The 26,850-nt window shown below is 51.5% G+C and overlaps 1 protein-coding gene and 1 long non-coding RNA gene across 5 annotated transcripts in view; one reads left to right on the top strand and one right to left on the bottom strand.

Annotated features, from left to right (window-relative positions):
- The window catches only part of PXDN (peroxidasin), a 113,921-nt gene extending 99,107 nt beyond the window's left edge, over positions 1-14,814 (bottom strand). Inside the window, exon 1 of one of the 3 annotated variants that reach the window (XM_031006761.3) lies at positions 14,438-14,814. In XM_031006761.3, coding sequence (XP_030862621.3) covers positions 14,438-14,637 — 200 coding nt within the window. In that variant the 5' untranslated portion in view covers positions 14,638-14,814. Of the gene's footprint in view, positions 1-4,525; positions 4,638-14,437 lie in introns of those variants that run through there. The other 2 variants (XM_031006764.3, XM_055378696.2) reach the window with 2 other exon arrangements.
- LOC129531767 (uncharacterized) lies at positions 13,944-26,427 on the top strand. 2 transcript variants are annotated; one of them, XR_008677154.2, is made up of 3 exons: positions 13,944-14,033; positions 21,210-21,379; positions 22,675-23,846. It is a non-coding gene; the product is annotated as an uncharacterized lncRNA (long non-coding RNA). The 2 variants fall into 2 exon arrangements; XR_010130084.1 differs by lacking the exon at positions 22,675-23,846 and adding an exon at positions 23,902-26,427 and having other exon boundaries at positions 13,950-14,033.
- Positions 26,428-26,850: the final 423 nt, after the last annotated feature.

Here is a 26,850-nt window from a genome sequence, read left to right as displayed (position 1 = left end):
GTTTGCAGGAGCAGAAAAGTAGAAACAAAGAAATGACCCATAATAAAAATTCTGTTAGGCAGATTCGGCCATTTCAAACAAATACTGTGTGGTCATTAACAATGATGATGGAGGCCTCTAATTATTGAACACACACAATCATAATATATTCCCAGATTTTAAAACCATACAAAGTGCATTATAGAGCAGAACATGTATCATGACCCAATTTTTGAAAATAGATACATGACAGATAAATATTAACAGGTAGACAAATACTGCTACGCACTACACACGCCTGAATGCTTCTGTGTGTGCATCTGAGAACAAAGCCCAACTAATGTTTCTCCTGAATGACAGCAATGTGAGTAATTTGTTTCATTTTGTTCCTGTTTATTTTTAAATTTTTCTAACATGAACATGTGCAACTTGCATAAAAATATTTTAAAAATATGTTGGAAAAGAAAGCTGGATGATGCAATTAGTGGGTAAAAGAGCAGGCATCATAATTCTTAGCTTACAGCTTGTGGAGAAAAAGCTGCTGAGCCCCTGTGGCAAACAGGCCTGGCAGATTATACCCCTCTGTGTGCCCAACCAAACTCCACACCTACAAGAGGTGAACAGGGATGGGCAGTTGAGGGGTCCTGGGAGAGAAGGCAGTGGGGCAACTCTCCAAAGCTCTTACAAATTCATACACAACTTTAGAATTGCGCTAAGTAAACAGGAAGAGCCGGGGCTCTTTGGCTAAAGGGCAGCACCGCAGTCAGGCTCAGGGTATGGCGGACGGCCCAGCCACAGGCAGGGGAGGAGGCATGGTTTACATCTGAGTAAAACCACTTAAACATCCAGCTCCTGGTCCCCAGAAGCCAATGATCCAGGCTGAGAATTCGGGATTCCTGCTGGCTTCCTGCTAAGCCTCCACTGGTGACCCATTACTTCTCTAATTACCCAGGGCACGTGTGAGGTCAAACCCAAATCTGTCCCATCCCTTAGAGAAAAGTCTTCAGTTAAGCAACTAGATTACAAGCAATCCGGCTGTGACCTATGGTTCCAGTCGCTGAAACCATTCTACCCTTAGTGCAATCATCACACTGGGCCATGATGCATAAATAAACCGCCTTTAATCCCCAAATGATAACAAAATGCTTCCTGTGAGAAGAGGAGGGAGAGAGTTTTAAAACTATCTGTGGTAGTACTTGCTACAGCCCACATTAGAAGCTGGGTTGGGAGGTGGTAAAATCACTGTAAGTCAAGTCCCAGAACACAGAAGCAAGCAAAGGGAATATCAACATCACAGACCTCTCTGAAAAGTGATAAGCAGGCAGAGCTGCTCCATCCTTGTCAACAGAACACTGTTGAGGAGAGCGCGCGCACACACACACACACACACAAATGAACTAGCAAGAGGAAGTTTTAAGAGAGCGAGCAATAATTGTGTGCTATTAAACTCTGGGACAGCTATCAAAAACTGATAAGCTCACGGTCCACTTCCACTTCCTGGACACGCAGCTGACCTCCGCATCCCAGCACCCTTGCATCTGGGCTTCCTGGACAGGCAGCTGACCTCCGCATCCCAGCACCCTTGCATCTGGGTTGAGACGTGTGCTGTCTCTCCAGTGCGCTGGGAGCAGAAACAGCGCATCAGCTCCGAGCAGGTGGGAGCAGAGAGCCTTCACATAACCTCCTCTCTCCCCTTCCGTGACAGCTTCGAGGCCACGGACGGATGATGGTGGAGCTTCAGGCGGGGCACAGCTGGGATCCTTGGGTCAATGTCAGAGCAAACATGTTCTTACCAAGCCAGACTAAACAGCTTGGCTTGTGACAACTACTCACCTCTGCCTCTGCCAGAAGTGGGCAGCCACAGACGAAATGGAGACAGACTGGCCTGACACATCCCACAGAGCTCAGGCACAAAACACGCAGCTATCCCACGGCTTAGAGCTGAGCCTCCAATGAAGAGCTGCCCAGCCAAGAACATTTGCACAGGGTTTTGTGTGAGTGGGGCAGGAACTCACACTGTTTTAAGGCACTGAGGTTCTGCCATTGTTCAGGACACCAACTAAAGCCGAATGGCCCTGACTAAGGCAACGGCATTTCAAAGACAGATGGAGAACACCAGGATTGCGTCATTTTCATCTTTTCTTAAATTTGAGCTTGGGAATGTGAATGTGGTCATTATTTTATGATGTTATTTATTTTACCACACCTGCTTGCAGAAGAATTCAGAGATGTCTGCTTTAGAACAAGATGGGATTATAGGGGCAAGACTTTCTCTTCTGTCTGAAACAACCAAAAACCAAAAAAACTGACAAAATATATGAAGCAACTGTTTTCAAGTTACTGGGCATCAGCCAACAAAGCACTGATCCGTGTGATGGAAAACAGATGTAGCCAGCAGAAAACGGCCCCAGCTCATTGCCTAAGAGAGAAGACAATGCTGAGAGCCCGGGGAGGCCAGGCGGCAGACCTGGCAGGACAGAGATGGGACGCCTGAGCCCTCCCGGGATAGGGAGAGAAAAGGCCCAGGGGCCTGCAGAGCGTCCAGCACTGAGCGAGCCCTGAGCTGCACAAACTGCCCACGGCCAGAAAAGAGCCACCCAAATGGAGTAGGGATCACAGGGTCACACACACATGGGGCCAGAAGGATCACAGGGTCACACACACACTGGGCCAGAAGTGAGCAGTGCCGTTCTCATCAGCCAGACTGGAAACCTCATGATTCACAGGCAGTTGGTATGGGACATGGAAGGGCCTTGCCTCAGTTGTTGAAAACGATGAGCCTTAGTAAAGCACTGCTCCAATCCTGCCCAACACATCTTAAAAGCAAGACCTTAAAGAACCAAACTGTTTCCATATAACTGTACCAAGTACAAAGCTCAAGGATAATTATAAGAAAACAAAAATATCCAGCGCTCACCAAAGTGAAATTCCATTGTCCGAAATCTGCTAAAAAAATGATATGGCATGAAAGGAAGGATATTACAATCCCTATTGAGAAGATTAAATTATTCAATTAAAACCAACCCAGAGCTGCCACAGATGTTAGAGTTAGCAGATTATTAAAATTGTATTTATTCCACAAGTTCAAAACATCAAGTAGTCATGGAAGGTTTGTTTTTAATACCCGCATTTTCTAGAGGTGAAAATCACAATGTCTGATTTGAAAAATATGTAGAATTAACAGCAAATCAGACATTGAGAAAGAAAGACTTGTTACTTTCAAGACAAAAAATAGAAACTACCCAAAATGAAACACATAGAGAAAAAGGCACAGTAACAAAAAATTAAGCAATGGATGAGAGAGCCGTGGCCTAATACACGTATAACTGGAATCTTCAAAGAAGAGGAGACAAAGATGGGGACAGAAAACATATCTGAGGATGAAACACCCCCAGATTTTCCAAATTGGAAGAAATCTGTAAACCCACAGGTCCAAAAATTTAAAAATAAAATTAAATAAAAAATTAAAATCAAAATTTAAAAACCTAAGCACAAAAAACACAGAGAAAACCACACCAAGGCATATCATAATCCAATCGCTCAACACCAGGGATAAGGAGAAAATCTTAAAAGCAGCCAGTAACACACAGACGTCCTACTGACACGATACGGGTGTCAGTGGATTCCTCATGGGAAACAATGTGAGAGGACATTTTTAAAGCGGTGTCGGCTGGGCGCAGTGGCTCATGCGTATAATCCCAGCACTTTGGGAGGCCGAGGCGGGTGGATCACCTGTAGTCAGGAGTTCGAGACCAGCATGGCCAACACGGTGAAATCCCGTTTCTACTAAAAATACAAAAATTAGCCAGGTGTGGCGGTGCGCGCCTGTAATCCCAGCAACTGAGGAGGCTGAGTCAGGAGAATCGCTTGAACCCGGGAAGCAGAGGCTGCAGTGAGCTGAGATGGTGCCACTGTACTCCACACTGGGCAACAGAGCAAGATTCTGTGTCAAATGACAAAAAAAAAAAAAAAAAAAAAAGCAGTGTCAGAGAAAATCACCAACTCAGAATATTACTCAGCAAAATATCATTCAAAAATTAAGGCAAGGTAAAGCACTTTTTAAACATCCAAAAGCTAAACGAATCAATTACCAATAGAGCTGCACTATAAGACATTTTTTTTAGAGCTCTTGAAGTAAAAGGACTGAAATATGAACCTACGCAGAGGAATAAGCAGCACTGGAAAGAATAAAAACATGTCTCTGTTTATCTAAATCTCTAAAAAGATAACTGACAGCTTAAATGAAATAACAGAAGTACAGTGTGGAGTTTATAACATATGTACAAATAAAATGTAGGACAACAATACCACAAAAATTGGGGCCAGAGAGAAATACACCACTCGGATATTTCAGGTTTGGGCCCAGATCACTGAAATAAGTTAAAAATTGCAAAAAAGTTATTCACATGAATGTTTTGGTCTCCCAGTACATATAAAATTTCTATTTTCACTATAATATAGCTGATTATGCAGTAGCATTACATCTAAAAAATATACATACTTTATTTAAAAAATATTTTATTGCTAAAAAAATTTTATAAAACACCTGAGCCTTCAGAGAGTTTTCTTCTTTTGGCTGGTAGAGAACCTTGCTTTGATGTTGCTGGCTGCTGACGGATCAGGGTGGTGGCTGCTGAAGGCTGGGGTAGCTGCGGCAATTTCTGAAAATAAGACAACAATGATGTTTGCCATATCTATTGGCTCTTCCTTTCCCAAAAGGTTTCTCTGTAGTATGTGATGCTGTTTCATAACTTTTTATCCACAGTAGAACTTCTTTCAAAATTGAAGTCAATCGGCCAGGCATGGTGGCTCACACCTCTAATCCCAGCACTTTGGGAGACCGAGGCGGGCTCATCACGAGGTCAAGAGACTGAGACCGTTCTGGCCAACATGGTGAAACCCCGTCTCTCCTAAAAATACAAAAATTAGCTGGGCATGGTGGCGCGTGGCTGTAATCTCAGCTACTCAGGAGGCTGAAGCAGGAAAATTGCTTGAACCTGGGAGGCGGAGGTTGCAGTGAGGCAAGATTGTGCCACTGCACTCCAGCCTGGCAACAGAGTGAGACTCCATCTCTTAAAAAATAAATAAATAAAAATAAAGGCTCACATTTACCTATCCTATAAAAATTGGAGTCAAACCCTGCTACTGCTTTATCCACTAGGTTTAGGGAATATTCTAGATCCTGTGTTGTCATTTCAACAATGTTCACAGCATCTTCACCAGGAGTAGAATTCATCTCAAGAAGCCACTTTTTATGCTCATCCATAGACACAACTCCCCCTCTGTTCTAGTTTATCATGAAGTTGCAGCAATTCTCTCATATCTTCAGACTCCATTTCTAATCCTAGCTCTCTTGCTATTTCCACCACATCTGCTGTGACTTTCTCCACGAAGTCTCTGAACCCCTCAAAGTCATCCATGAGGGTTGGAATCAACTTCTTCTAAACTCCTGTACATGTTGATGTTTTGACCCCCCCATGAATCAAAAACGTTCTTAATGGCGTCTAAAATGATGACTCCTTTCCAGAAGGTTTTCAATTGACTTTGCCCAGTTTAATCAGAGAAATCACTATCTATAGCAGTTACAGTATTATGGAGTGAATTTATTAAATAATAAGACTTGAAAGTCAAAATTAGTCCTTAATTCATGGGCTGCAGAATAGATGTTTTGTGTTAGCAGCCATGAAAACAACATTAATCCCCTTGCATTCTCCATCAGAGCTCTTGGGTGATGAGATGCATTGTAAACGAGCAGCAGTATTTTGAAAATAATCTTTTTTTCTGAGCAGTAGGTCTCAACAGTGAGCTTAAAATATTCAGAGAGCCATGCGGCAAACAAATATGCTGTCATCCAGGCCTTGTTTTTCCATTGGTAGAGCAGAAACACAGTAGATTTGGCAGGGTCCTTAAGACCCTAGGGCTGGGGAATGGTAAATGAGCATTGGCTTCAGTTTAAAGTCACCAGCTGCATTAGCTCCTACCAAGAGTTCACCCTGTCCTTTGAAGCTTTGAAGCCAGGCAATGACTTCTCCTCTCTAGCTATGGAAGTCCTAGATGGCATCTTCTTCCCATAGAAGGCTGCTTTGTCCACATTAAAAATCTGTTGTTGAATGTGGCCACCTTAATCACTGATACTAGCTAGAACTTCTGGAGAACTTGCTGCAGCTTCTCCATCAGCATTTGCTGCTTCACCTTGCACTTTTATCTTATGCAGTTGGCTTCTTTCCTTAAACCTCATGAACCAATCTCTGCTAGCTCCAAACTTTCCTTCTGCAGCTTCCTTAACTCTCTGCCTTTACAGAAATGAAGAGAGTTAGGGCCTTGCTCTGGATCAAACTTTGGCTGAGTGGAATGTTGTGGCTGGTTTGCTCTTCTTCCCAAACCACGAAAACTTCCTCCATAAACTAACTGATGCAAGAGACCTAGCTTTTGACTTATCTCAGCTTTTGACATGCCTTCCTCACTAAGCTTAATCATTTATAGCTTTTGATTTAAAGTAAGGGACATGCAACTCTTCCCTTTCACTAGTACACTGAAAGGCCACTGTAGGGTTATCAACTGGCCTGATTTCAATACTGCTGTGTCTCAGGGAACAAGGCCTGGAAAGGGAGAAGAGATGGAGGGACGGCCAGTCAGTGGACAGTCAGAACACACACAACATTTAGATTAAGTTTGTAGTCTTACATGGGTGTGGTTTATAATACCCCAAGACAATTACAATAGTAACATAAAAGATCACTGATTACAAGCCAGCCACATGGCTCACAGCTGTAATCCCAGGGCTTCAAGAGGCCAAGGTGGGAGGACTGCTTGAAGCCAGGAGTTGAAGACCAGCCTGGGCAAATAGCAAGACCCCATCTCCACAAAATAAAAAATTAAAAATAAATTTAAAAAAAAAATCCAGGCATGAGGGCACGTGCCTATAGTCCCAGCTACTCAGGAGTAGCTAAAAGTAGGAGGCTAAGGCAGGAGGATTACTTGCACCTTGGAGGTGGATGTCAAAACTCAGCAAGCCTACTTTAAGTATGTGCCCTTTTACAATGTCAATTATGTCTGATAAGAATTTTGTTATCTCATGTGGACAAAGGTCAAATCGGGTAACAGTCACTGGTCAAGCTTCTCCTTCTGATTTAACTGTAGAACAAAAGACAGATGCTCCCGAAGGCTCCTCCTAAAGCCTCCAAAGCTCTGCAGGGCTCAGCACGCAACAGCCCGGTAGGACAGAGGGTGTGGGGCTGACCGCAGCCTACTTTCCCGTAAACACCCTGCCCTGGTGCTCCGGGCTGCTCAGATGTGCAGGGCATCTGGACAGGAGCAGGGCATGAACCCTGCTTTCCACGGGCAGATGACGCAGGAGGCAGTCAGATCTGGAATAAACAAGACACCAGAACACCCAAGGCCCTCGGACGCCCGGAGGACGGCTGCCATTCTTCACCTCCGGCCTCCGGGCTAGTCTCTTTGGAGGTCTGTGTCTCCCATCCTCTTAGCTTGAAACAGGAGGGAAAGCAACATCCTCCAGAATAAAGAAACCAATGAACACAGCAGTGATGACTGATCTCGTATCTACGCCAGGATAATCTAACCCACGAAACAGCGGACAGTCTACTCATGGTTTTTGTTCGTTTTTGCCAGCTTCAGTTTACGTTGCATGAGTAATCATTCCACTGAGACATATTTTAGATTTATTATTTTGCTGTGGCCTTTTGGATCTGAAGAGAAATTAGATGGGGAAAAACATAATGCCTATTTTTTTCTTTTTTTTTTGAGATGGAGTCTTGCTCTGTCCCCCAAGCTGGAGTTCAGTGGCACGATCTCAACTCACTGCAACCTCTGCCTCCCAGGTTCAAGCGATTCTCCTACCTCAGCCTCCCGATAGCTGGAACTACAGGCGTGAGCCACCATGCCCGGCTAATTTTTGTATTTTTAGTAGAGATGGGGTTTTGCCATGTTGGGCAGGTTGGTCTTGAACTCCTGACCTCAGGTGATCTGCCCACCTCAGCCTCCCAAAGTGCTGGGATTACAGGTGTGAGCCTCCATGCCCGCCTTAATGCCTATTTTTCAAAATAAACTTTAAAACAAAGAAAACAAAAATTACTAGTGTTATGAATTTAGAAAAATATCTATCAATCAGTTGTATTACTTTAGCATCAAAAGAAGCATGCAGCCACCCACTAACATATGTGTGCTAAGTCACATGCAGGTGGTCTGGCAGCAGGCAGAGTTTAACAATTCAACCATCCAGCCTCGATCCTGGGGAGCTACTGGCCCACATAGAGAGATACCACTAACATATAAAATGTCCTGATTGGCTATTTAAGCATCAAACATGGTAAAGTTTGTCTTCTCTTAAATTGAATTCCCTCAAAAAAGGTACTTTTAAATAAATCACATTTTCTTCTGAACCCCAAAAGCATATGGAACTATCACTATTAAAATAATTAGTAAACCTGGGCGTTGGGAAGTACGAGAGAGCTCACATGTTGGTCACTAAAGACCAGAGGCCAGCATTAGCTTCTCAGCTCCAGACCCTGAGCAGGAGCGGGGAAGATCTCTGTACTCCTGAGAGATCACCCGATTCCCAGCCCTGAGTTCCCCTCCCAGAGCACTGCTGTGGGCCCGGCAGGACTGCATGCATTTGCATCTATTTTAGCTTCTTACTGTCAAGTGCAAAGGAAAAACACTTGGATTCTCCAATCAGAAAGGTATTTATCTCATAATAAGCCAATGGGAATCAGCATAATGCAAGTTGATCTTCAATTTTTTTTTTTTTTTTTTTGAGACTAGGTCTCGCTCTGTCACCCAGGCTGCAGTGCAGTGGCATGATCCCATCTCACTACAACCTCTGCCTCCCAGGCTCAAGCGATTCTCATGCCTCAGCCTCCCAAGTAGCTGTGACCACAGGTGTGCACCACCAGGCCCAGCTAATTGTATTTCTGGTAGAGAAGGGGTTTCGCCATGTAGCTCAGGCTGGCCTTCGAACTCCTGAGCTCAGGCAATCTGCCCGCCTTGGCCTCCCAAAGTGCTGGGATTACAGCCATCAGCCACCACACCCAGCCTGATCTTCCAACTCTTACCTAGCTTTGAGATTCATGACATCTGCCCTGCAGACTGGAATTTTGTCTTTGTTCTGTTTACATATTTAATTTTGAACCCTGGATCTGTGCCACGGAGGCTCCTGCCCGGACAATGCAACACCCACTTCGCTTAAAAAGGCCCAAGTTTTACCCCAGGTAAGGGGCCCTCATCAGCTTCTGGCCAGTGTGTTCCGGGGAGATCAGATGCTTTCCATGGCCCCACAAGGTAGTCATGCGCTCCAGACCCAGTGGCAAGGCCTCCTGTCCACTCATGGACGTCTAGAAAACTGGCGTGCCACACAGACCATCTGGTCCATTAAGACAATTCCCCAAACTTCTGCTTGTGCACTGAGTCACGCATTCTCTTTTCACCAGACTTAGCTCTGTCGGAAGGGAACTATACAGCTGCCAATCATCAGCAACTAGGGAAACTGAGTCAGAACAACAGAGAAGCAAGCCAAGTCACCCACGCTGGGGAGAAAACGATAGAATATCACAGCATGTCGACCCTGGATCAAGCCACTCTTGAAGCTGGAGCTGCCCCTGGATTCAGAGTCATAGAGAAGGATATGCTTTCTTTTTACAACTATTTCCTTGACATATGAAAAAACACAGAAGAGGAAGGCAAGTTCTAACAATAGAAGAGCTCAATTACTCTGACTTCCTAACAAGAGAAAGCACTTTCCAGACACGTGGCACTCATGTAGTCACATACTAGTTTTCAAACGTCAAAGTCATGGTGAGAGCCTAAGGATCTCACATACTCCCTGGATGGCAAACTGGACATCCCAGGAAAGGTCCCAACACACACTGTCTTGGGCATGGGCCCTCTCTAAGCTTATTTTGAACACTGAAGATTTTCCTCTTCTGGCCACAGAACACAGAGAGCTCTGAAGATCAGCCGCCTCCCAGGCTCCCACGCTGAGAAAATGTTTGGTCCGCCCACCACCTTGCAAAGATAAATTATCAACATCTAAATATGTTTTAAGTATCTCTATGGTACTTTTCAAATGTATTTGCGTGGCAATAGTAAAGTCTTTGACTCTGTTGTGCCAACAAACATGAGCATCATCTGTTCTATGGAAGGCAAACACTGACACTAGCACCTGCAGGACTGTCCCAGCAGACACATCTGCACATCCCGCATAGGGCGGAGAAGCCCCAGGCTCCCACTCACACCCGGGACCACTGCAGTCTCCTGCCCAAAGGAGGAGAGGCCTGGCGTCCCGGGACTGCGGGTGCTCCCAGAAGACGCAGTCAGATGTTAGGGAACTTCCCGGGAGCAGGAGGATGCAGAGGAGGAGGAGGGTACGGGAAGTGCTGAGGGTGGACAGCCAGGGAGTCCCCGGCAGGCGGGCCCCTCTGCAGCACCAGCCAGCCGGCTCCCTGAGTGCCAGGCAACAAACACCCTGTGACCTCTATCTGCGTGTGAGGAGGAGAGGTCCTCTCCGAAAGGCGGCCAATTCTCCAAGGGAGGTCAGGGAAGCTCCAAGGATGAACCTCGGGACCGATGTGACTCACTCAGGGGACGCAGTCTCCTAGACACAGGAAGTCAGTTAAAAGGCCCAAACACCCACTCCCACCTACGGACTAGGAGCCCATAGACTCCCAGAGCCCCCAGAGGGCCTGGGGGGCCTGCAGGCGGGAGGAGACCCACGGAGCAGCAACACTGGAACCCTCTGCTCATGTGAACACAGGCCGGGAGGCGGGCTGGTCCACTCAGTCCAGACCACCAAGAGGGCAGGGTCCCAAGCACTCTGCCCTTTCCCCATCCCCCGTCCCGCCAGGACTGCACACACCTGGGGTCATCTTACCACTCCCAGGAAGCCCCCTGACTCTCTGGGGGCCCCGCTGGACTGGGCATTCCATGAGGGCAAGATTCCGGTCTCATTTTCTGTGGGTGCCCAACACACAGCACACGGCGTGGGCCTAACTCCCAGCAGATGGTGAGAAAAACTGAGAATGAGGAGCAGCTGTCTGGAGATTCTGCAGGAGAGGAGGCCTCGCCCTGGCTGCCATGGCGCCTGCCTGTGGTTTCTCTGCAATGCGACCTCCCTGAGCCCACCCCAAGCTCCACATGCCCAGACCCCTCCAATGTCAGGGTTTCTGTCACAGAACTGCAGTTTGGGACAACTCATGGCTTTGCAGCGGCCTGGACTGTGGTGAGGATGTTAGTTTTGATGAGTCCATGACCATAGCCTCAACTGTGGCGGCTCCAGGGAAGAGAGGAAGGCAGGACAGGAGGAGGGCGTGGAGGGCCTAGCTCCAGTGTGTCCAGCCAGCACCCTAGCGGCACAACCGTGATGAAGAATGTTTCAAATGTGACCTCCCCAAAAAGGCTGGGGTTGAGAGGAGGAAAGGAAGGGGCATACAACGGCATACTTTATCTTTAATACTAGCTTTGAACTACCATTGTGATGAACTTCTATTGTGTTGGGTACAGAATGATTCTGTATTCAAAAACCAACCATTTCTACACAGCTGAACTAAGTAAGGCCTCCAGAGGAAGGCGCTCTGCAGGAGACCCAGCAGCAAGGCCAAATCCTCAACCGAGCAGCACAGGGCATGGGCTCCTGCCATTCCAGAGCTCCCTTCACACTTGCAGGTGAGGGAGCTCAAAGGTCGATCCAAACTGAGTCATGGATGGGCTTATTCCACTGTTTTCCAAAGCCCCCAAGCCACAAATCCAACAACCCAGTATCAGACCCGCTTAAACACACTCCTGGGGCATTTGAGGGGAAGGAGCAATAAGATGTTTTCCAATGGCTCTGATTTAATCTTTTGGGGGACTGGGATGGAGGTGAGTCTCCAAAAGCAAAGGGACGGTGTGATGGTTGGATGAGCCAACTAACTTTGGGGCAGGTTTTTTTTTTTAATTTTCATATATAGTATATTCCCAATTTCTACCAAAAAATTTTAATAGAAATTAATCACATACACATGAGAGCACAGTCCTGGGAGAAAGCTGAAAGTGGACATGAAATGTTGCTTCACGTGTAGCATGTATCATGTAGAACTGTGTCATCTCAAGCAACAGCCGACCAGACCATGCCCCCAGAGACCCCTCAACAGGATATCCCCGCAGAATAGGTCTCCCTCTTCCCCTCAGTCCCTGCCTCCCCAGGCTGCACTCGCTAGCGCTCGCTCATGACACCTGTCCACTGTGCCTAGGTCCGCACAGCTACACCCTCACGTTCTCCCAGGGGACACGGGACTTGCTAAAAATCACCCGGCTGGAATGCATCCAGCCAGGACTCCATTCTGGCCGCCAGCGCTACGCTCCTCCTCTTGGCCACAGGAATAGCGTCAGGGGCTGCGCTTCTCTCCCAGAGCTTCTGTTTCCACCGCCAGAAAATGGGTATGTTCATTTCTCCAGTAAAGCGTTTAGTTCTATAAGGGATTCGATCAACTTAACAGCTACCAGTCTACCTGCCTCACAGAATCAACGTGACTCAACAGCGACATTTCAAAGTATCACTGAAGACTGCAAAAACCCCTGAAAGTGTAAGCTAGAAATGGATGCAAATGTACCCTTTGAGGAAGTGTGCGAGTGGACGATGATGTCACCCGTCTACTCTCACCTCCTTTTTCAAATTCGGTGAGGTGTTTGTGGACGAGCACACCATGCAAAGCGGAGCAGAGGACCCCATGTGTGTCCTACGACACTTATTTTAAAATGTTATTTCCAACAAGCAATTAATATTCCGGGGCCAAACATACCGCAAGCTTTATGAAACTGACCAGATGTGAAAAATCTTTGAGGTGCCATTTTTCCACTGGCTCAGCAAGAATTACATTATCCAGACCCAGGGAAACCTCACCCGGCTCCATTCTAAGAGTCCACTGCTGTTGAGTGAGATGCCCCCGAGTCGTCCGGCCTGGGCTGACCATTCACGGGCTCTGGAAAGAAAGCCTTGGTCTCTCTGCGGAGGAACAATTTCCCAGGCGGAGAGGAACTCGCGCCCCCGCCCCGCCCCAGGGCCTCCAGGAAGCGGCCTGCAAACTCGGCGACCCCTGGGAGCCGTGGTCTGTCCCAGCACTTTGTTTGGGAGGTAAGCGCACTGGCCGCCCACTTCCTGAATTGTTCACTCAATTTTTTTACAACTTTTGCAGACTCTTTGCTGGTGCCAAAAAGTCCTCTGGCTCAGCTAAGAAACGTGAAAACTATTTTTGGCATGCAGAAGAGTCGCTACAGGACTAAATTAGAGTCGGCGCCTGAAACGCAGCCCGCGTTCACAGATCCCGAAAATGTTGAATCCGACTCGCTTCAGAACACAGGAGGCCTGCAGCGAACTCTGGCGGCATCTCGGTACCTGGAGCCGCGGGGCGGAGGGATGGGGATTCCTGCTGTGGAGACCGTGACGCGGGAAGGCCCGCAGGCGGGACACAGGGTGTCAACCCCAACGCAACGCATCCGGTTAAACGTTTAACGCAACTGCGAACACGCTCGCGTGGATTGGAAGCGAAAGAAGAGAAATGCCCGAGGCAGAAACCCGCCCTGAGTCCCGGCTCCATCTAGACGCGGGCTGCCCCGAGGCTCCGTGACTACCGCGCGGCCCCTCTCGGGAACCCCGGCCGCCCGGCTCGCTCCGGGCGCAGGAAAAGCCCCTGAGAAGCGCGGGGCCCCCAGGACACCCCAGGAGAGGACGCTCCGGGCAGATGCGGGGGCACTGGGAGCGGGGGCGCCGCGGCTGCGGGAACTGAGGCTCCTCTGGGGAGGCTTCCCCGGCGCGGGGGGATGGGGTGGGCACTGCGCTCCAAGGGGCGGGGGAGGGGGAGGGGGCGGAGGCTGGGGGAGGAGAAGGAAGGGGGGGAGGAGGAGAAGGAAGGGAGGAGGAGGAGGAAGGGGGGAGGAGGAAGAGGAGCGGAGGAGGGGAGCGAACAGGACGAGGAACGGGGCGGAGGGGGCTGGGAGGACGGAGGGGGCTGCGCCGCGCTCGGGGAGCGGAGGGGGACCAAGGGGTCCTGAGCGGGGGAAAGGTAAGCGGAGGAGGGGCCGCGAACCAGTGGGAAGCGGGAGGCCGGCGGAGCATGAGAGGGGGCGGCGGGAGGCGAGCGGGACTCCCCCCGGCGGCTCCAACAACTTCCCCGTCCTGCGGGGATTCCGAGTTCCGAACAAAGGCGGCTACGAAGGCCGCGCGCACAGCGCTCTGGTCCGCCCCTCGGCGTCTCCCGCAGGGCGGACAAAGGCCCAGCGGGTCCCCGCGCCCCGGTCCCCCCACGTCCCCCTTCGGAGGTTCGCTTCTGCTTCCCGAGTCCCCAGGCCCCCCGCGCGCCCGATGCTCCCTCCACCCTCCGCGCCCCCCACCTCCGATCACCCCTGCGCTCCCGGATCTCCACGAACCCCCGGACCCCGCGCCCCCGGCGTCCCCCGCCGCACTCACAGGATGGAGGTCTGCGGCGCCACGGCGGGCACGGCCTCCAGCAGCAGATGCATGCAGCGCACGGTGGTGCGGAAGCACAGGCAGCGGCTCGGACACCCTGCGCCCGGCTTCTGGGCCACCACGGCCAGCGTCCCCCAGGCGCAGAACAGCACGAGCGCCAACAGGCAGCGGCGCCCAGGGCCCCTGGAGCGCTTGGCCATGGCCGACGGCGCGGACGGACGCTCGGACGCACGGAGCCACCACGGCCGGCTCCCGACTGCGCCCGCCCGGCCGCGGCCCACGTCCCAGCTGTGCGCGGGGGGCGGGGGGCGCCAGCTGTGCACATGCGCGAGGCTCCTCCCGGCCCCTCCGAATCCCCGAGGGCGGGGCGGGGCGAGAACCCGGGGCCCCAGCGTCCGGCCCGAGCGCCCTCATCCTGGTGGGGCGGTCCGCAAGGCCAAGGCAAGCGCTCGGGAGCGCGGAGGAGAGCATTGGCACCCCTGATTCTGCGCTCGAGACTCGGGACTCGGGACCCTGGGGCCTACGCGAAGCTTCTCCACTTCTCTTACCCGTGGTTTCTGCCTGCGCTCACTACGGGTTTTTTAGTTGGCGCCTTGCTGTTTGTAACACTTTTAGAGCGCTTGCTCTGATCCGGGCACGATTCCAGGCGCGCAGGCGCGCTCTTCTCTTTCTCCCTCTCCCTACCCGCAACCACGTAGGAAATTACTTAACGTTCAAAAAAGCCCCTCATTCCTTTTGAGGAAACTGAGGCCCAAGCCCCAAAGCGCACAGCAAGGGAGTCTGCGGGAAGATTAGACCCAGGCGGTCCGGCTCCCCGGGGCCTGTCAGCCACCTGCTCTCTGCCGGCCGCCTGGCTCAGCACAGTTGGGAAAATGAAAGGTCCTGTGTGGAGTCCTTGGCGCGGCGCAGTGCAGCCCCCGGGATTCTCGCGGCCTTCAGTGCATGCCCTCCTGGGACAGACCTAGGAGGAGACCCAGGGAACCCCCCCCACGTCGGGTGTGTCTAGAGACAGCAGAAGACTTTGGAAAGGAGGGAAGACACTGCGTGAAATACGCACAAAGGTGGCGTTCTCACATAGTTCATACATTCTCTCCAATCATCTCACAAGGACCCAGTCTGAATTTCACAGATAAGGAAGGTGAGGCCAAGTTGTTGAACCCAGGCCACAGGGTGACGGTGCCAGATTCAGAGGCACAGCATGGGCGTGTTCCCGTCGCAAACCCCGAGTCTCAGCTGTGTCCCCATGCTGGTGTTCTAGCCTGAGCTGCGTTTGAAAGCAGCCTGGAATGGGATTGGTGGGTAATAGGCTAGTTTCCTGTTGCTATGTTAAAACACAAAAGCAACTACCACGAGACATAGACCGGAGGTCACAGGTGCATTGCTGACCACAGGGCACCATCTAAGGACTGGACTCCTGAGGCTGCTGGCAGGGGGTTCCAGTTCCTTGCCGTGTGGGTCTCCATGGCCTGCACACTGGACGTGGCCTGATGCCTCCCAGAGCAGGTATTAGAAGAAAGAGGAAGAGAATGAGAGTACAACACAGAAGCCAGGGTAAAACCTAACCCAGCCTTGGAACTGGCCCCGCATCACACCTGCGGGGTGCATCCTCAGAGGTCGGTGGCTCCCGCTGACATTCCAGATGCCATCTTTCCTGTAGGATTTTATCCACCTTCTACAGTGGATGCAGCTCACACTCCGGATGCCATTTCTCCTGCAGGATCCTATTCACACACTCTGGTGGGCCCAGCTCACACTACATACAACATCTCTCCTGCAGGATCCTATCCACACACAGAAGTGGGTCCAGCTCACACTCCGGATGCCATCTCTCCTACAGGATTCTATCCCCATACTTCAGTCTCCAGATGTTATCTCTCCTGTAGGGTCCTATGTACACATTCCAGGGGTTCAGTTCACATTGTAGACACCATCTCTCCTGCAAGATCCTATTCACACATTCCAGTGACTCCAGTTCACACTGTAGATGCCATAACTTATGCAGGATTCTATGCACACACACTAGTGCATTTCACACTCCGGATGCCGTATCTTCTGCAGAATCCTGTCCACACATTTCAGTGGGTCCAGTTCACGCTCTACATGTGCTCTCTCCTGCGGGCTCCTATCCACACACTCCGGTGGTGCCATTCACACTGTAGATGCCATCTCTCCTGCAGGACGATGTCCACACCCTCCAGTGGGTCCAGTTCACACTCTAGAGGACATCACTTTGGCAGGATCCTCTCTACACATTCCACCGGTGCCATTCACACCACAGATGGTCTCTTTGCAGAGTCCTATCCACATGCCCCAGGGCTGCAGCTCACACTGCAGACACCATCACCCCTGCAGTATCCTATCCACACACCTCAGTGGGTCCCATTCACACTCCAGAGGCTATCACTTTTGCAGGATCCTATACACACACTTTAATGGGGCCAGCTCACAGTCCAGAAGCCGTTACTCCAGCATGATTCTAGCTACACACCCCAGTGGCCCAGTTTACACTGCAGATGCCTTGTCTTCTGCAGGATCCTCTCCAGGCACAACAGTGGGTCCAGTTCACACTCCAGTTGCCATCTGTCCTGCAGGACCCTACCCATACACTCAAGTGGGTGCAGTTCACACTCCAGTTGCCGTCTCTCCTGCAGGACCCTACCCACACACTACACTGCTCCACTTCACACAGCAGGCATCATCACTGCTGAAGGATGCTGTCCACACAGTCCTGTGGATGCAGTTCTCACTCCACATGCCATCACTCTTGCAGGATCCTACCCACACACTCGAGGCAGTCCAGATCACACTGCAGATGTCATCACTCCTGCAAGATGCTATCCATACACTCCAGTGGGTTTGGTTCACACTGCAGATGCCATCTCTCCTCAAAGACCCTGTCTACACATAGCAGTGGTTGAGTTTGGGTCCTACCCAAAGATTCCAGTGGGTCCGCTTCCCACTGCACATGCCATCTCACCTGCAGGATTCTCTCCATACACTCCACTCAGTCCAGTTTACATTCTACATGTCGTCTCTCCTGCAAGATTCTATCCACACACTCGAGTAGGTCCAGCTGAAACTCCATATGCCATCGCCCCTGCGGGATGCTGTGCACACTCTCCAGTGGGTTCAGACCAGACTCCGGGTGCCATCGCCCCTGCGGGATCCTGCGCACACTCTCCAGTGGGTTTAGTTCAGATTCCGATGCCATCACCCCTGCAGGGTCCTGTCCACGCACTCCAGAGGATTCACTTCAGACTCCGGGTGCCATCACCCCACAGGGTCCTGTGCACACACTCCAGTGGGTCCAGATGCAGATGCCATCACTCCTCCTGGATCCTCTCCACACCCTCCTGTGGTTCCAGCTCACACTGTGGATGCCATCTCTCCTGCTGGATTCCATCCATAGATGCTCTTGCGTCCAGCACATGCCACAGCAGAGCATCAACTGGGAGCGTAAGGAACATGAGACAGAACCACTGGGGACCATCTTAGAGGCTGCCTACCACGTGTCACTCTTGAGTTTGTGTAGAACAGGGATGCTTGCAAGAATGCTTCTTCTGTATTTCCATAAGGGCAGAATGCTGGGTGGGAGCTGCAAACATTATGTTCAGCAGAGGAGGAGACAGAGTCCTAGGCAGACTTCAGTACAGTCCTGCTGTTAAGTACCTGGAGCTAGAGCAGACCCCGCAGGTTACGGGCGTGGATGGACCTCAGTAAGGCTGCCCTCACTTCAGTACTACCTGTGTGTTCAGGGGTCCCCAGGCCATCCACACTTCTGACTGGTTACAGATGCATAGGTTTCTGAGACCCCTCCAGCTACATCTCCTGCTGGAACCACCCACACAACAGATGAAAGTGCTGTGGTTACAAATACAGCTGTATTATCATTGATACCAATCTGAACCTCCAAATGAAATACATCAGGTGAGGTCAGGGAGGGTCCCAAATGCAGAGCCTCTGTGCCTGGCCTGTGGGATCAGGGCCCATCACCACCCGGCACAGGGACGTGATCACCAACAGGGAAGCTCTACTGAGCTTTGGTGTCCGGAGTTTTCACCAGGGTTTTATGGCTCAAGCAGGACTGATGATGCACTGTCCATGGGGTTGAACTCTCCAGGGAGGTCAGGCTGACAGCACAAGGCCCAGACAGTTCACCCTACAATCGCATGGTCAGTCCTGGTGATCAGCCTCCATCCTGCGTTCCTTCATCAGCGTCAGCTCAGACATGGCTGGGAGCTCATCATGAATACACGCACTCCTGTCCCTGGGGAAATTCCAAGGGTTTTGGAAGCTCTGTCCCAGGAACCTGAGGAAAAGACCCAATTCCTTCTCAAACACACAAGCTTTACATGGATACTCGTGTTTAGGCAAGTGGCACCCGCTGCTGTGTCTGCCGTTTTAAGCAAGCACCCCGCTCACAAGGCGTAATTACCTTTCTGGTCATCTAGGGACCCTTTCCAAGCCATCCAGGTGTCCTAGGTACTAAGGAGTCACACATCTACCCGCAGCACGCTCTGGGGCTCCGTACTCACCTCCAGATGCTTTCCAGACATCTCCACCTCGATGTCCCACAAGAATTCCAATGTTATGATGTCAGAAACTAGAACATCGCTCTCCATAAAAAATGCGCTTTTTCTCCAGAATCTCTAATGCAATCCTCCGCCAACCTGGAGGTCATTCTCACCTCAATCCCTACCCCGTCCTTAAATACAGCAGTCACAGGATCCTGTTAATTCCTTGTGCTGAGCACTGTTCCTTCCACATGGCTGTTGGCAGAGCTCTGACCCCTGGACCACCACTGAGACCCCTCCTGGGCACGTGCCTTTGGGTCTGCCTGGCTCATCACAGAGAATGAAGCTCACAGAGAATGTGCCGCAGCTCGGACCCTGCCACCGCTGTATGCAAGCACTTCTCAGCCCCCTGCCTAATGGGGTGGGCTTAGGGCCACCATCTCCGGTGGCTTTGCGTCTGTTCTTCCAGCCCCTTCTCTCCACAAACACCAGACATCAACTTATTTCTACTTTATTTCCTGGCAAACTGCTACTGAACCTTCTAGAATCTGCTCAGTTGGATGGCTCCCTCTGTGCACCCCTCCAGACCCTGGTTCCCACCGTCTTCCCAGTGTGAATATCCTTCTAGTGCTGCAGCCCACCCCACGCAGCCCCAGGACAAGGTTTCCATGCCCAGCTCCCTGTCAAGGCCAAGAGCCCTCGGGGATGGACTAGAACAGTCATTGTTGAGTGAAAACAAGTGTACCGTGTGCTGCACTGCGTGCATCACTGCCCAGCTTCAGATGATCTGGTGGACTCTTGGGCAGCCTTGCAGTTCTGAGTTTGCCCTGACATTCGCTGGGGTGGGTGACAAAGACTAGAAACATCTGGAAAAGACCTCTGCATTCTCTGCTTTAAGTTTGCTCAAGTTTAGAAATCATCAGAAACATCATAATAATGATTATGAGGTCATTTCAGCATCTCAACAGAACTCCAGGGGAAGTGCTGGGTATGGACATTCCATCGTGCGGAGGGGCCCTGTGACTGCAGATACTCAATGCCTTCCAAGTGCGCTGGTGCCACCTTCAAGTGACACTTCTCAGAGTGTCACCCAGTGGCCCAGAGGCTCCCTAGTGTGTAGTCCACCCTCGCTCAGACACGGCGGCCTGTACCTGACATCCACACTCCCCACCTGCTGCCACCCACAGGAGCATTTCAGGGCATCACGAATTGGTGGCTTTTCTTTCCAGTTCAACAGGCATCTCCCAAGTCACCTGTGATGATTGCTTTTATATGTCCACGTGGCCACACTCATCTAGACATTGCTGTGAAGGTATTGAGGTTGTGGTTAATCTCTATCATCAGTTGACCTTAGGTGGAGGAGGTGACCTTTGATGTTGTGAGTGAGCCCTGTCTAAGCAGGTAAAGGCATTGAGAGCAAAACCTGAGGTTTCCCAGAAAAGGAGAAATTTTGCCTCAAGGCTGCAGCTTCAGCTCCTGATTTCAGACCTGCTGGCCCCACAATCACTTGAGCCGATTTAAAAAATCTATCCATCCATCAATGTATCCATCCACCCATCAACTCACCTATTCATACATGTACTCATCCTTGCATCCATTCATCCCTCCCTCCTTTCCCTCCTTCATTCATTCTTCTCCTCCCCCCACCTCCCTCCCTCCCTTCTCTTCTTTCCTCCTTCTTCCCCCAATCCCTTCCCTCCTTCCCTCCCTCCTCCCCATCCCCATCCATGGATCCATCCTATGGACCCCATCCTATGTGTCCCTGAAGCCCCCCGAGTGGCATAGCATTCGTTTGCACGTGTGTGGCATTGGCAGGGAAGTCTGGGCAGGGGGTGGTCAGTGCAATGACTTGGGCCTGAAAGAATGAGGTTTGGTGGTGAGCTCTTCCCCTGTGGAGCTGAATGTGCAGCCGTGTGTTTTGTTCACGGCTTCCTGCGTCTGCCCTCTAGAGGCCCACAGAAGCCTTGCACCTCCCCCGCCCGGTGTCTGCGGGTGAATTGTCTGAGCAGGAGCACAGCGGCTTAAGTTTCACGTTCTCTGGGCCCAGGTGAAATACTCTCACCCCCTCTGATGGCCACTTTCCAATCCTGTTATCCGCCCCCAGTCTTGTGATTTGTCCCACAGCAAACACTCCTTCCAGGTGCGAGTTGTGCCAAGGAACACTGTTTCATTGTCACACATAGTACTTAGACTCAGTGAGTGAAGAGACACTTGGTCCCGGGCCCCCTTCTCTGCACACACTGCCCTGTGTGCTGCAGGGTGCCAGGCAGGATGCCAGGACCGCAGGCCCGTGAAGACCATGGCGGCGGCTGTCTGAAGACCAGCTCACAGCAGGAGCTGCGCTGAGATCTTCTCCTGGGTGCTCATGCTGGGGCCCGAGGTCGTATGGAAAAGGCTTGTCCCCCTCGCTGGATGTCACAAGGCTCAGGTGAGTGGGTCAGAGCCCTGTTCCCAGTGAGTTCCCGGTCAGTGTCAGCTCAACCACAGCAAAGGGCAGCCGGGCAGGGCACCAGGCTCCTGGCAGACCCACGGTGAGAGGCAGCTGCAGGCTCAGAACACAATTTACTGTGTTCAGTTCAGCCACAGAAAGATGAGATTCTAGAATTTAAATGCTAAGCATGGAGAGTCACCACTTCTCTGTTCAAAGGTCCCTCCGTCCGCCAGAGCACCAGGTCAGGCACCCAGGACATGCCCAGGAGTGGAGAGAAGAGGGGTCCTGAGGGTCCTCAGCTTGTGAGAGTCACATCTTCACTGCTCCTCCCCCATGGGATCTTTATGTAAATTAAGCCACACACTTAGATTCCACATTTTTCTCAGATAGGCGCCAACAAGGGCTTTCTGCATGCCTAGGTGATGAAGTCAGAGGGTGGAAGGCTCATGTCTGGGAGAGGGGTCCCGCTAATAACCCCCTCCCCAACAGGGGTCCTGGGTGTAGACAGAGGCCTCCCCAGCCCAGGCCCGTGGCACACTGTGTGCGGAGGTGGGCGACCCTCTGTCCACCCTCGGGGAGAGGGTCTGCTTCCTGCCTTCCATGAGCCGCGCTGGGGCTAGCCAAGGCCTCTGCAGGAGGGGGAAGCACCGAGAGGGTTTCAGGGTTACAGTGGAGGGAGTTTAATTGGGCGAATGAGAGGTGAGGCAGTTAGGGAAGCAACCAAGCATCTCCACCACGCCCCCACCCTCGGAGGCCATGGAAGGCAGGGGAGGAACGTGTGAGCCTCACCTAGCTAGATTTATAACTGCAGGAGGGGCTGCCAGGGGCCATGGCTGCAGGTGGATGGCTGGGAGGGCAGGGAGGGCATGTGGAGCCACTGAGGCTGATGCCATCCCCTGGTCACCCAGGAGGAAGCCAGGCGGTAACGGGGACTGGGCAGTTCCCTATTAGAGGTCGGTTCCCCAGGACAGGTGAGGCAAGGAAGGGCAGAGACTGGACCTGGAAAATCCAGCGTGAGCACGGCACCCAGCCAGCTTCCAGGGAAGTGAGCAGGCAATGAAAACAGACAAGGAAGGGCAGAGACCCTGAGAAACTCACAGTTGGGTGGAAACACAGCCTGAAATGCAGACGCTTAGGCCAAGCGTGACGGCTCACACCTGTCATCTCAGCATTTTGGGACACCAAGATGGGAGGATCACTTGAGTCCTGGAGCTTGAGACCAGCCTGGGCAACGTAGTGAGACCTCGTCTTTACAAAGATAAAACGTATATATTTAAAAAATGTTTTTAAAGCCACGTGGATACAAGCTGCTTGGATGACCACATTAAGTGAATGGCCGCATCTGTGCACTGGCTCTGCGGCCCTGGGCAGCGACACAGAGACAGCAAGCAGAGCGTCCGTCACCAGGATTCTCAGGCAGGTGTTACACCAGAGCTCATGCGTGTCGGGCCCCAGGCTCTGAGCTGTGGCACATTCTTCTTGCACATGCCCTGTAGGCTGGGTGAAATGTTGTCACTGAAGGTGAGCTAGGAAGTCACAGGGCAGGTTTCACAAGAGACACATCACAAAGACCCTGCTCATAAAACAGGATGTGGGGGAGAAGCCAGCCAAAACCAAGATGGTGGCAAAAGAAACCTCTGTTCGTTATACACTAATTATAATGCATTTGCATGCTCAATGACGTGCCTGGCAGCGCCAAGGCAGTTTACAGACGCCATGGCAACGTCTGGAAGTTACCCTATGGGGTCTGAAGTGGGGAGGAACCCTCAGTTCTTGGGGAATTCCCTGCCTTTTTCCCAGAAAACTCATGAATAATCCACCTGTTGTTCAGCATATGATCAAGAAATAACCATAAAAATAGCCAACCTTTTCTTCCTGTGTGGTAACCACCCATTTATTTCTTTACTTTCTTGATTAACCTGATTTCACTCTGTCCTCTTGCTCTTTTTTTTTTTTTTTGAGACAGAGTCTCGCCCTGTCACCAGGCTGGAGTGCAGTGGCATGAACTCAGCTCACTGCAACCTCCACCTCCCGGGTTCCAGCGATTCTCCTGCCTCAGCCTCCCGAGTAGCTGGGATTACAGATGTGCACCACCACGTCCAGCTAATCTTTGTATTTTTAGTAGAGATGGGATTTCACCATGTTGCCCAGGCTGGTCTCAAAATCCTGACCTCAAGCAATCCACCTGCCTCGGCCTCCCAAAGTGCTGGGATTACAGGCGTGAGCCACTGTGCCCAGCCTGCCCTCTCACTCTTGAATTCCTTCCTGCACGACACTAAGAACCCATGTGACCTCCTGGGATGAGCCCCGATTTGGTGGTTCACCTGTGATAAAGTAAGCTGGTGAACAGCAGGGAAGCACTCTGTGTCTGTAGCTTCCTGTGAGTATGTAATCATTTCAAAATTAAACATTCGTTAAAGCTATAAAAATTATAAAATAAATTAATAAAAATCATTGTCTCAATCTTCACAACAATCATGAACCTTGAAAATGAATTATTTATTGTTTTGTTTATGCAGAAGAGGAACATGAGACACAGATGGGCTGAGTAAGCCCCCACGACGGCAGCAGGGGAGTGAAATGGAACCAGGGTGTCCAGCTCAGGCCACGCCCCCTCCCCGGGTTGCCTGCTTGCTCTGAGCCCAGCGTTTCTACGTGTGAAGTGTCTGCCGTGTTAGGGCAGCCGAGGACCCAGCATCCCAGGTTCTCTGTGCAGTGTTCATCACTTGCCCTCCAGATCTTCCCAACTCCCACCTCCCCAGCCGGCCTCCCCACTCCTGCGGAAGTAACTGCTGGGGCCCAGGACTCACTGTTGCCCCAAACGCCCAGCACTTAGCCCTCCTCGTGCAAGACTCAGCTCTAACCTCAGGTCCTTTGAAGGCTCCCACGCGCTGGCCCACCTGCGGGAAAAGCTGGTCTTCCTCCGTGCCTGACGTGATGTCTCCGTCCCTTCCTCACCATCACGGCACTGAGTGCCTTACCTGCTCACACACAGGGCCATCTCCCCACCTGGACTGTTCGATCTGATGATTTTTATCAGCGTAGGTGCTGGTAACCATGAGGTAATGTGCTGATGGGGAACTGATGGGTTAGTGAGTGGCTGGACAGCTCCTGCCATCCTGGCTGGTGGGGGCGTCCCCCCTGGACTGTGGGCCCTGCTGGAGCAGGCATCTGATGCACCCCATGGCCCCCACCCAGTGCGTTCCCTGGAACACAGGCTCTGAAATGTGCAACGTGTGGATTCACGAGGCAGTGGCCAGGGGGGCTCGTGCGGCTTGCTGCCCTGGGGCAGAGGCAGGAAGGGCTGACAGAGGCTCTGTGCCCAGCTCTGCCATGTGGTCCTTGGCAGGCGCTTCTGCTCTTTGTGTCTTGGTCTCCCTGTCTGTTCAATGGAGCCCACCCCAGGTTCTGTGGGCCTCCAGAACCACCTAGAAAGAGCACCTCACGTAGGTGCAGTCACAAGGGGAGTGCCCACTCACACAGCTACCTTCCAGCAAAGCCCACGCTGCCCATGTGCCCGCATTCGTTTGCATGATGGTTTTTCTTTTTTTCTTGTGCTCCCGACATTCCTAGGTCCCCAGCCTCCAGATCACCCTCCTTATTATACCCAAATGAAAGGCTCCACCACTTCAGCACCCCCCGTCCCCAGACATTTCCAGGAGGTGGCGGGACCCAGGAGTCGGATGCACCCCTGGCACCTGTTACCTCTGGGTCCTTCTCTCCTGTTCGCACAGTGCCCACATCCTTCAGCCCCCCACTTAACAAGGGGTCCCGTCTTTTCTGAGGATATGAGGGTGACAGGGACCACAGTTAGCATGCAGCTGCCATTATCTCAAAATCACAGGAAATTTTCTCTTTGTAAGTACCCTAAGTCTTCGCCATTGCAGGGAACATCTCACCCACCCCATCCTGGCACATAGACTGTCCTCTCTGGGGTCTTCCAGTATTCAGAACTGGTGCTCCCGAGGCTCCTTCCTCTCCTACCCTGGGCACCTAAAGCTCTTGTCTCCACAGCCCTCCAGGCAAAAACAGGAAATGCATGCTTATTGGGCAGAGTTGTCTGGTTCTTCTCCTTCCCTGCTGCCATTCCAGAAGAGGGCCGGCCTCCTGTGCATAGATGACAGGTAAGCAGGTGTGGTTTCCGAAATGTAGTCTCACCTGCTCGCATCTCTCCCATAGGCGATAGGGGTGCAGCAGCCTCCCCTAACACACTGGGCGGGCGCCTCGCTGGGCAGGAGTCTCTCTAGGGGGGTGCCTCGTGCTCTTCTCCTCCCAGCCCCTTTCTCCTTCCTTTTCCAATAGAAAGGACCTCAAAACAATAGAGCTCAGTGCTGGTGATGAGATCAGTGTGCCTCTGCCCTCTGGGTGCCAGGGGAGAATCCCGCCATGCCTGGCTGTGTGTGTGCTAAGCACAGAGAACAAAGCAGAACATGTCTCAGCTAAAAGAAACTTCCTGAGAAATTCCAGCTGGAAAGCGCAGGAGTGACCGCAGGCTGCTAGATAAATGAGAGTCGACTTTATAGATGGCTCAGCTAAAAGAAACTTCCTGAGAAATTCCAGCCGGAAAGAGCAGGAGTGACCGCAGGCTGCTGACCGCAGGCTGCTAGATAAATGAGGATCGACTTCGCAGACGGGCAGGAAAGTTGCAGTGAGACAGGAGAGCAATGCTGGCTCTGGGTGCCCTGGGGTTGATAAATATTAGTCTCTGTGGAGTAAATGGATGATGATGGAGCTTCCCCACAGAGAGAAGAACTAAGGCTTTGGATGCTTGGAGCAGATATTTCCATTATTATTAAGTTTGTTTTTTGTGGATTTAATTAGTACTTATTCAAACTCCATTCGTGATCTGTCATACTGCTCTCTCAAAGCCTAATTGGTTTTCTACATAAAATGTCACATAGTCTTACATCCACTGTGTGGCTGCTGGAAGTCTGTTGCTGTGTTCAGCAGGGGCTGATTGTGGAGGTGAAATATGGCTTCTTGAGGAGGAACAGAGACTTGTAAACAGGAGGTTGTCAGCCTGGGCTTGGGAAGCATCAGAGCCAGCTGAGGGCCTGTGAAGCCCTGGATGAGGCTCCACCCGCCATGTCTGATTCAGCAAGGATGTGCATGGCTGGCGGGTGCCCAGGCATCATGGATGCTGCTAGTCCCAACGTCACAGGCACCCAAAACTGGAGTTCAGCCCGGGAGGCCTTGTGGGTTCTTCACTTGGAGCAGGAAGAAATTCAAGAGCGAGCGGGCAGAGTGAAGCGAAAGCAGGTTTACTAAGAATGTGGGCCGGGCCCGGTGGCTCACGCCTGGAATCCCAGCACTGTGGGAGGCCGAGGTGGGTGGATCACCTGAGGTCAGGAGTTCAAGACCAGCCTGGCCAACATGGTGAAACCCCATGTCTACTAAAAATACAAAAATTAGCTGGGCATGATGGCGGGTGCCTGTAATCCCAGCTACTGGGGAGACTGAGGCAGGAG

This window comes from Gorilla gorilla, chromosome 12 (genome assembly GCF_029281585.2).
Source record: "Gorilla gorilla gorilla isolate KB3781 chromosome 12, NHGRI_mGorGor1-v2.1_pri, whole genome shotgun sequence".
In the NCBI taxonomy this organism is placed as follows: Eukaryota; Metazoa; Chordata; class Mammalia; order Primates; family Hominidae; genus Gorilla; species Gorilla gorilla.
This window is presented reverse-complemented; position numbering and strand designations above follow the sequence as displayed.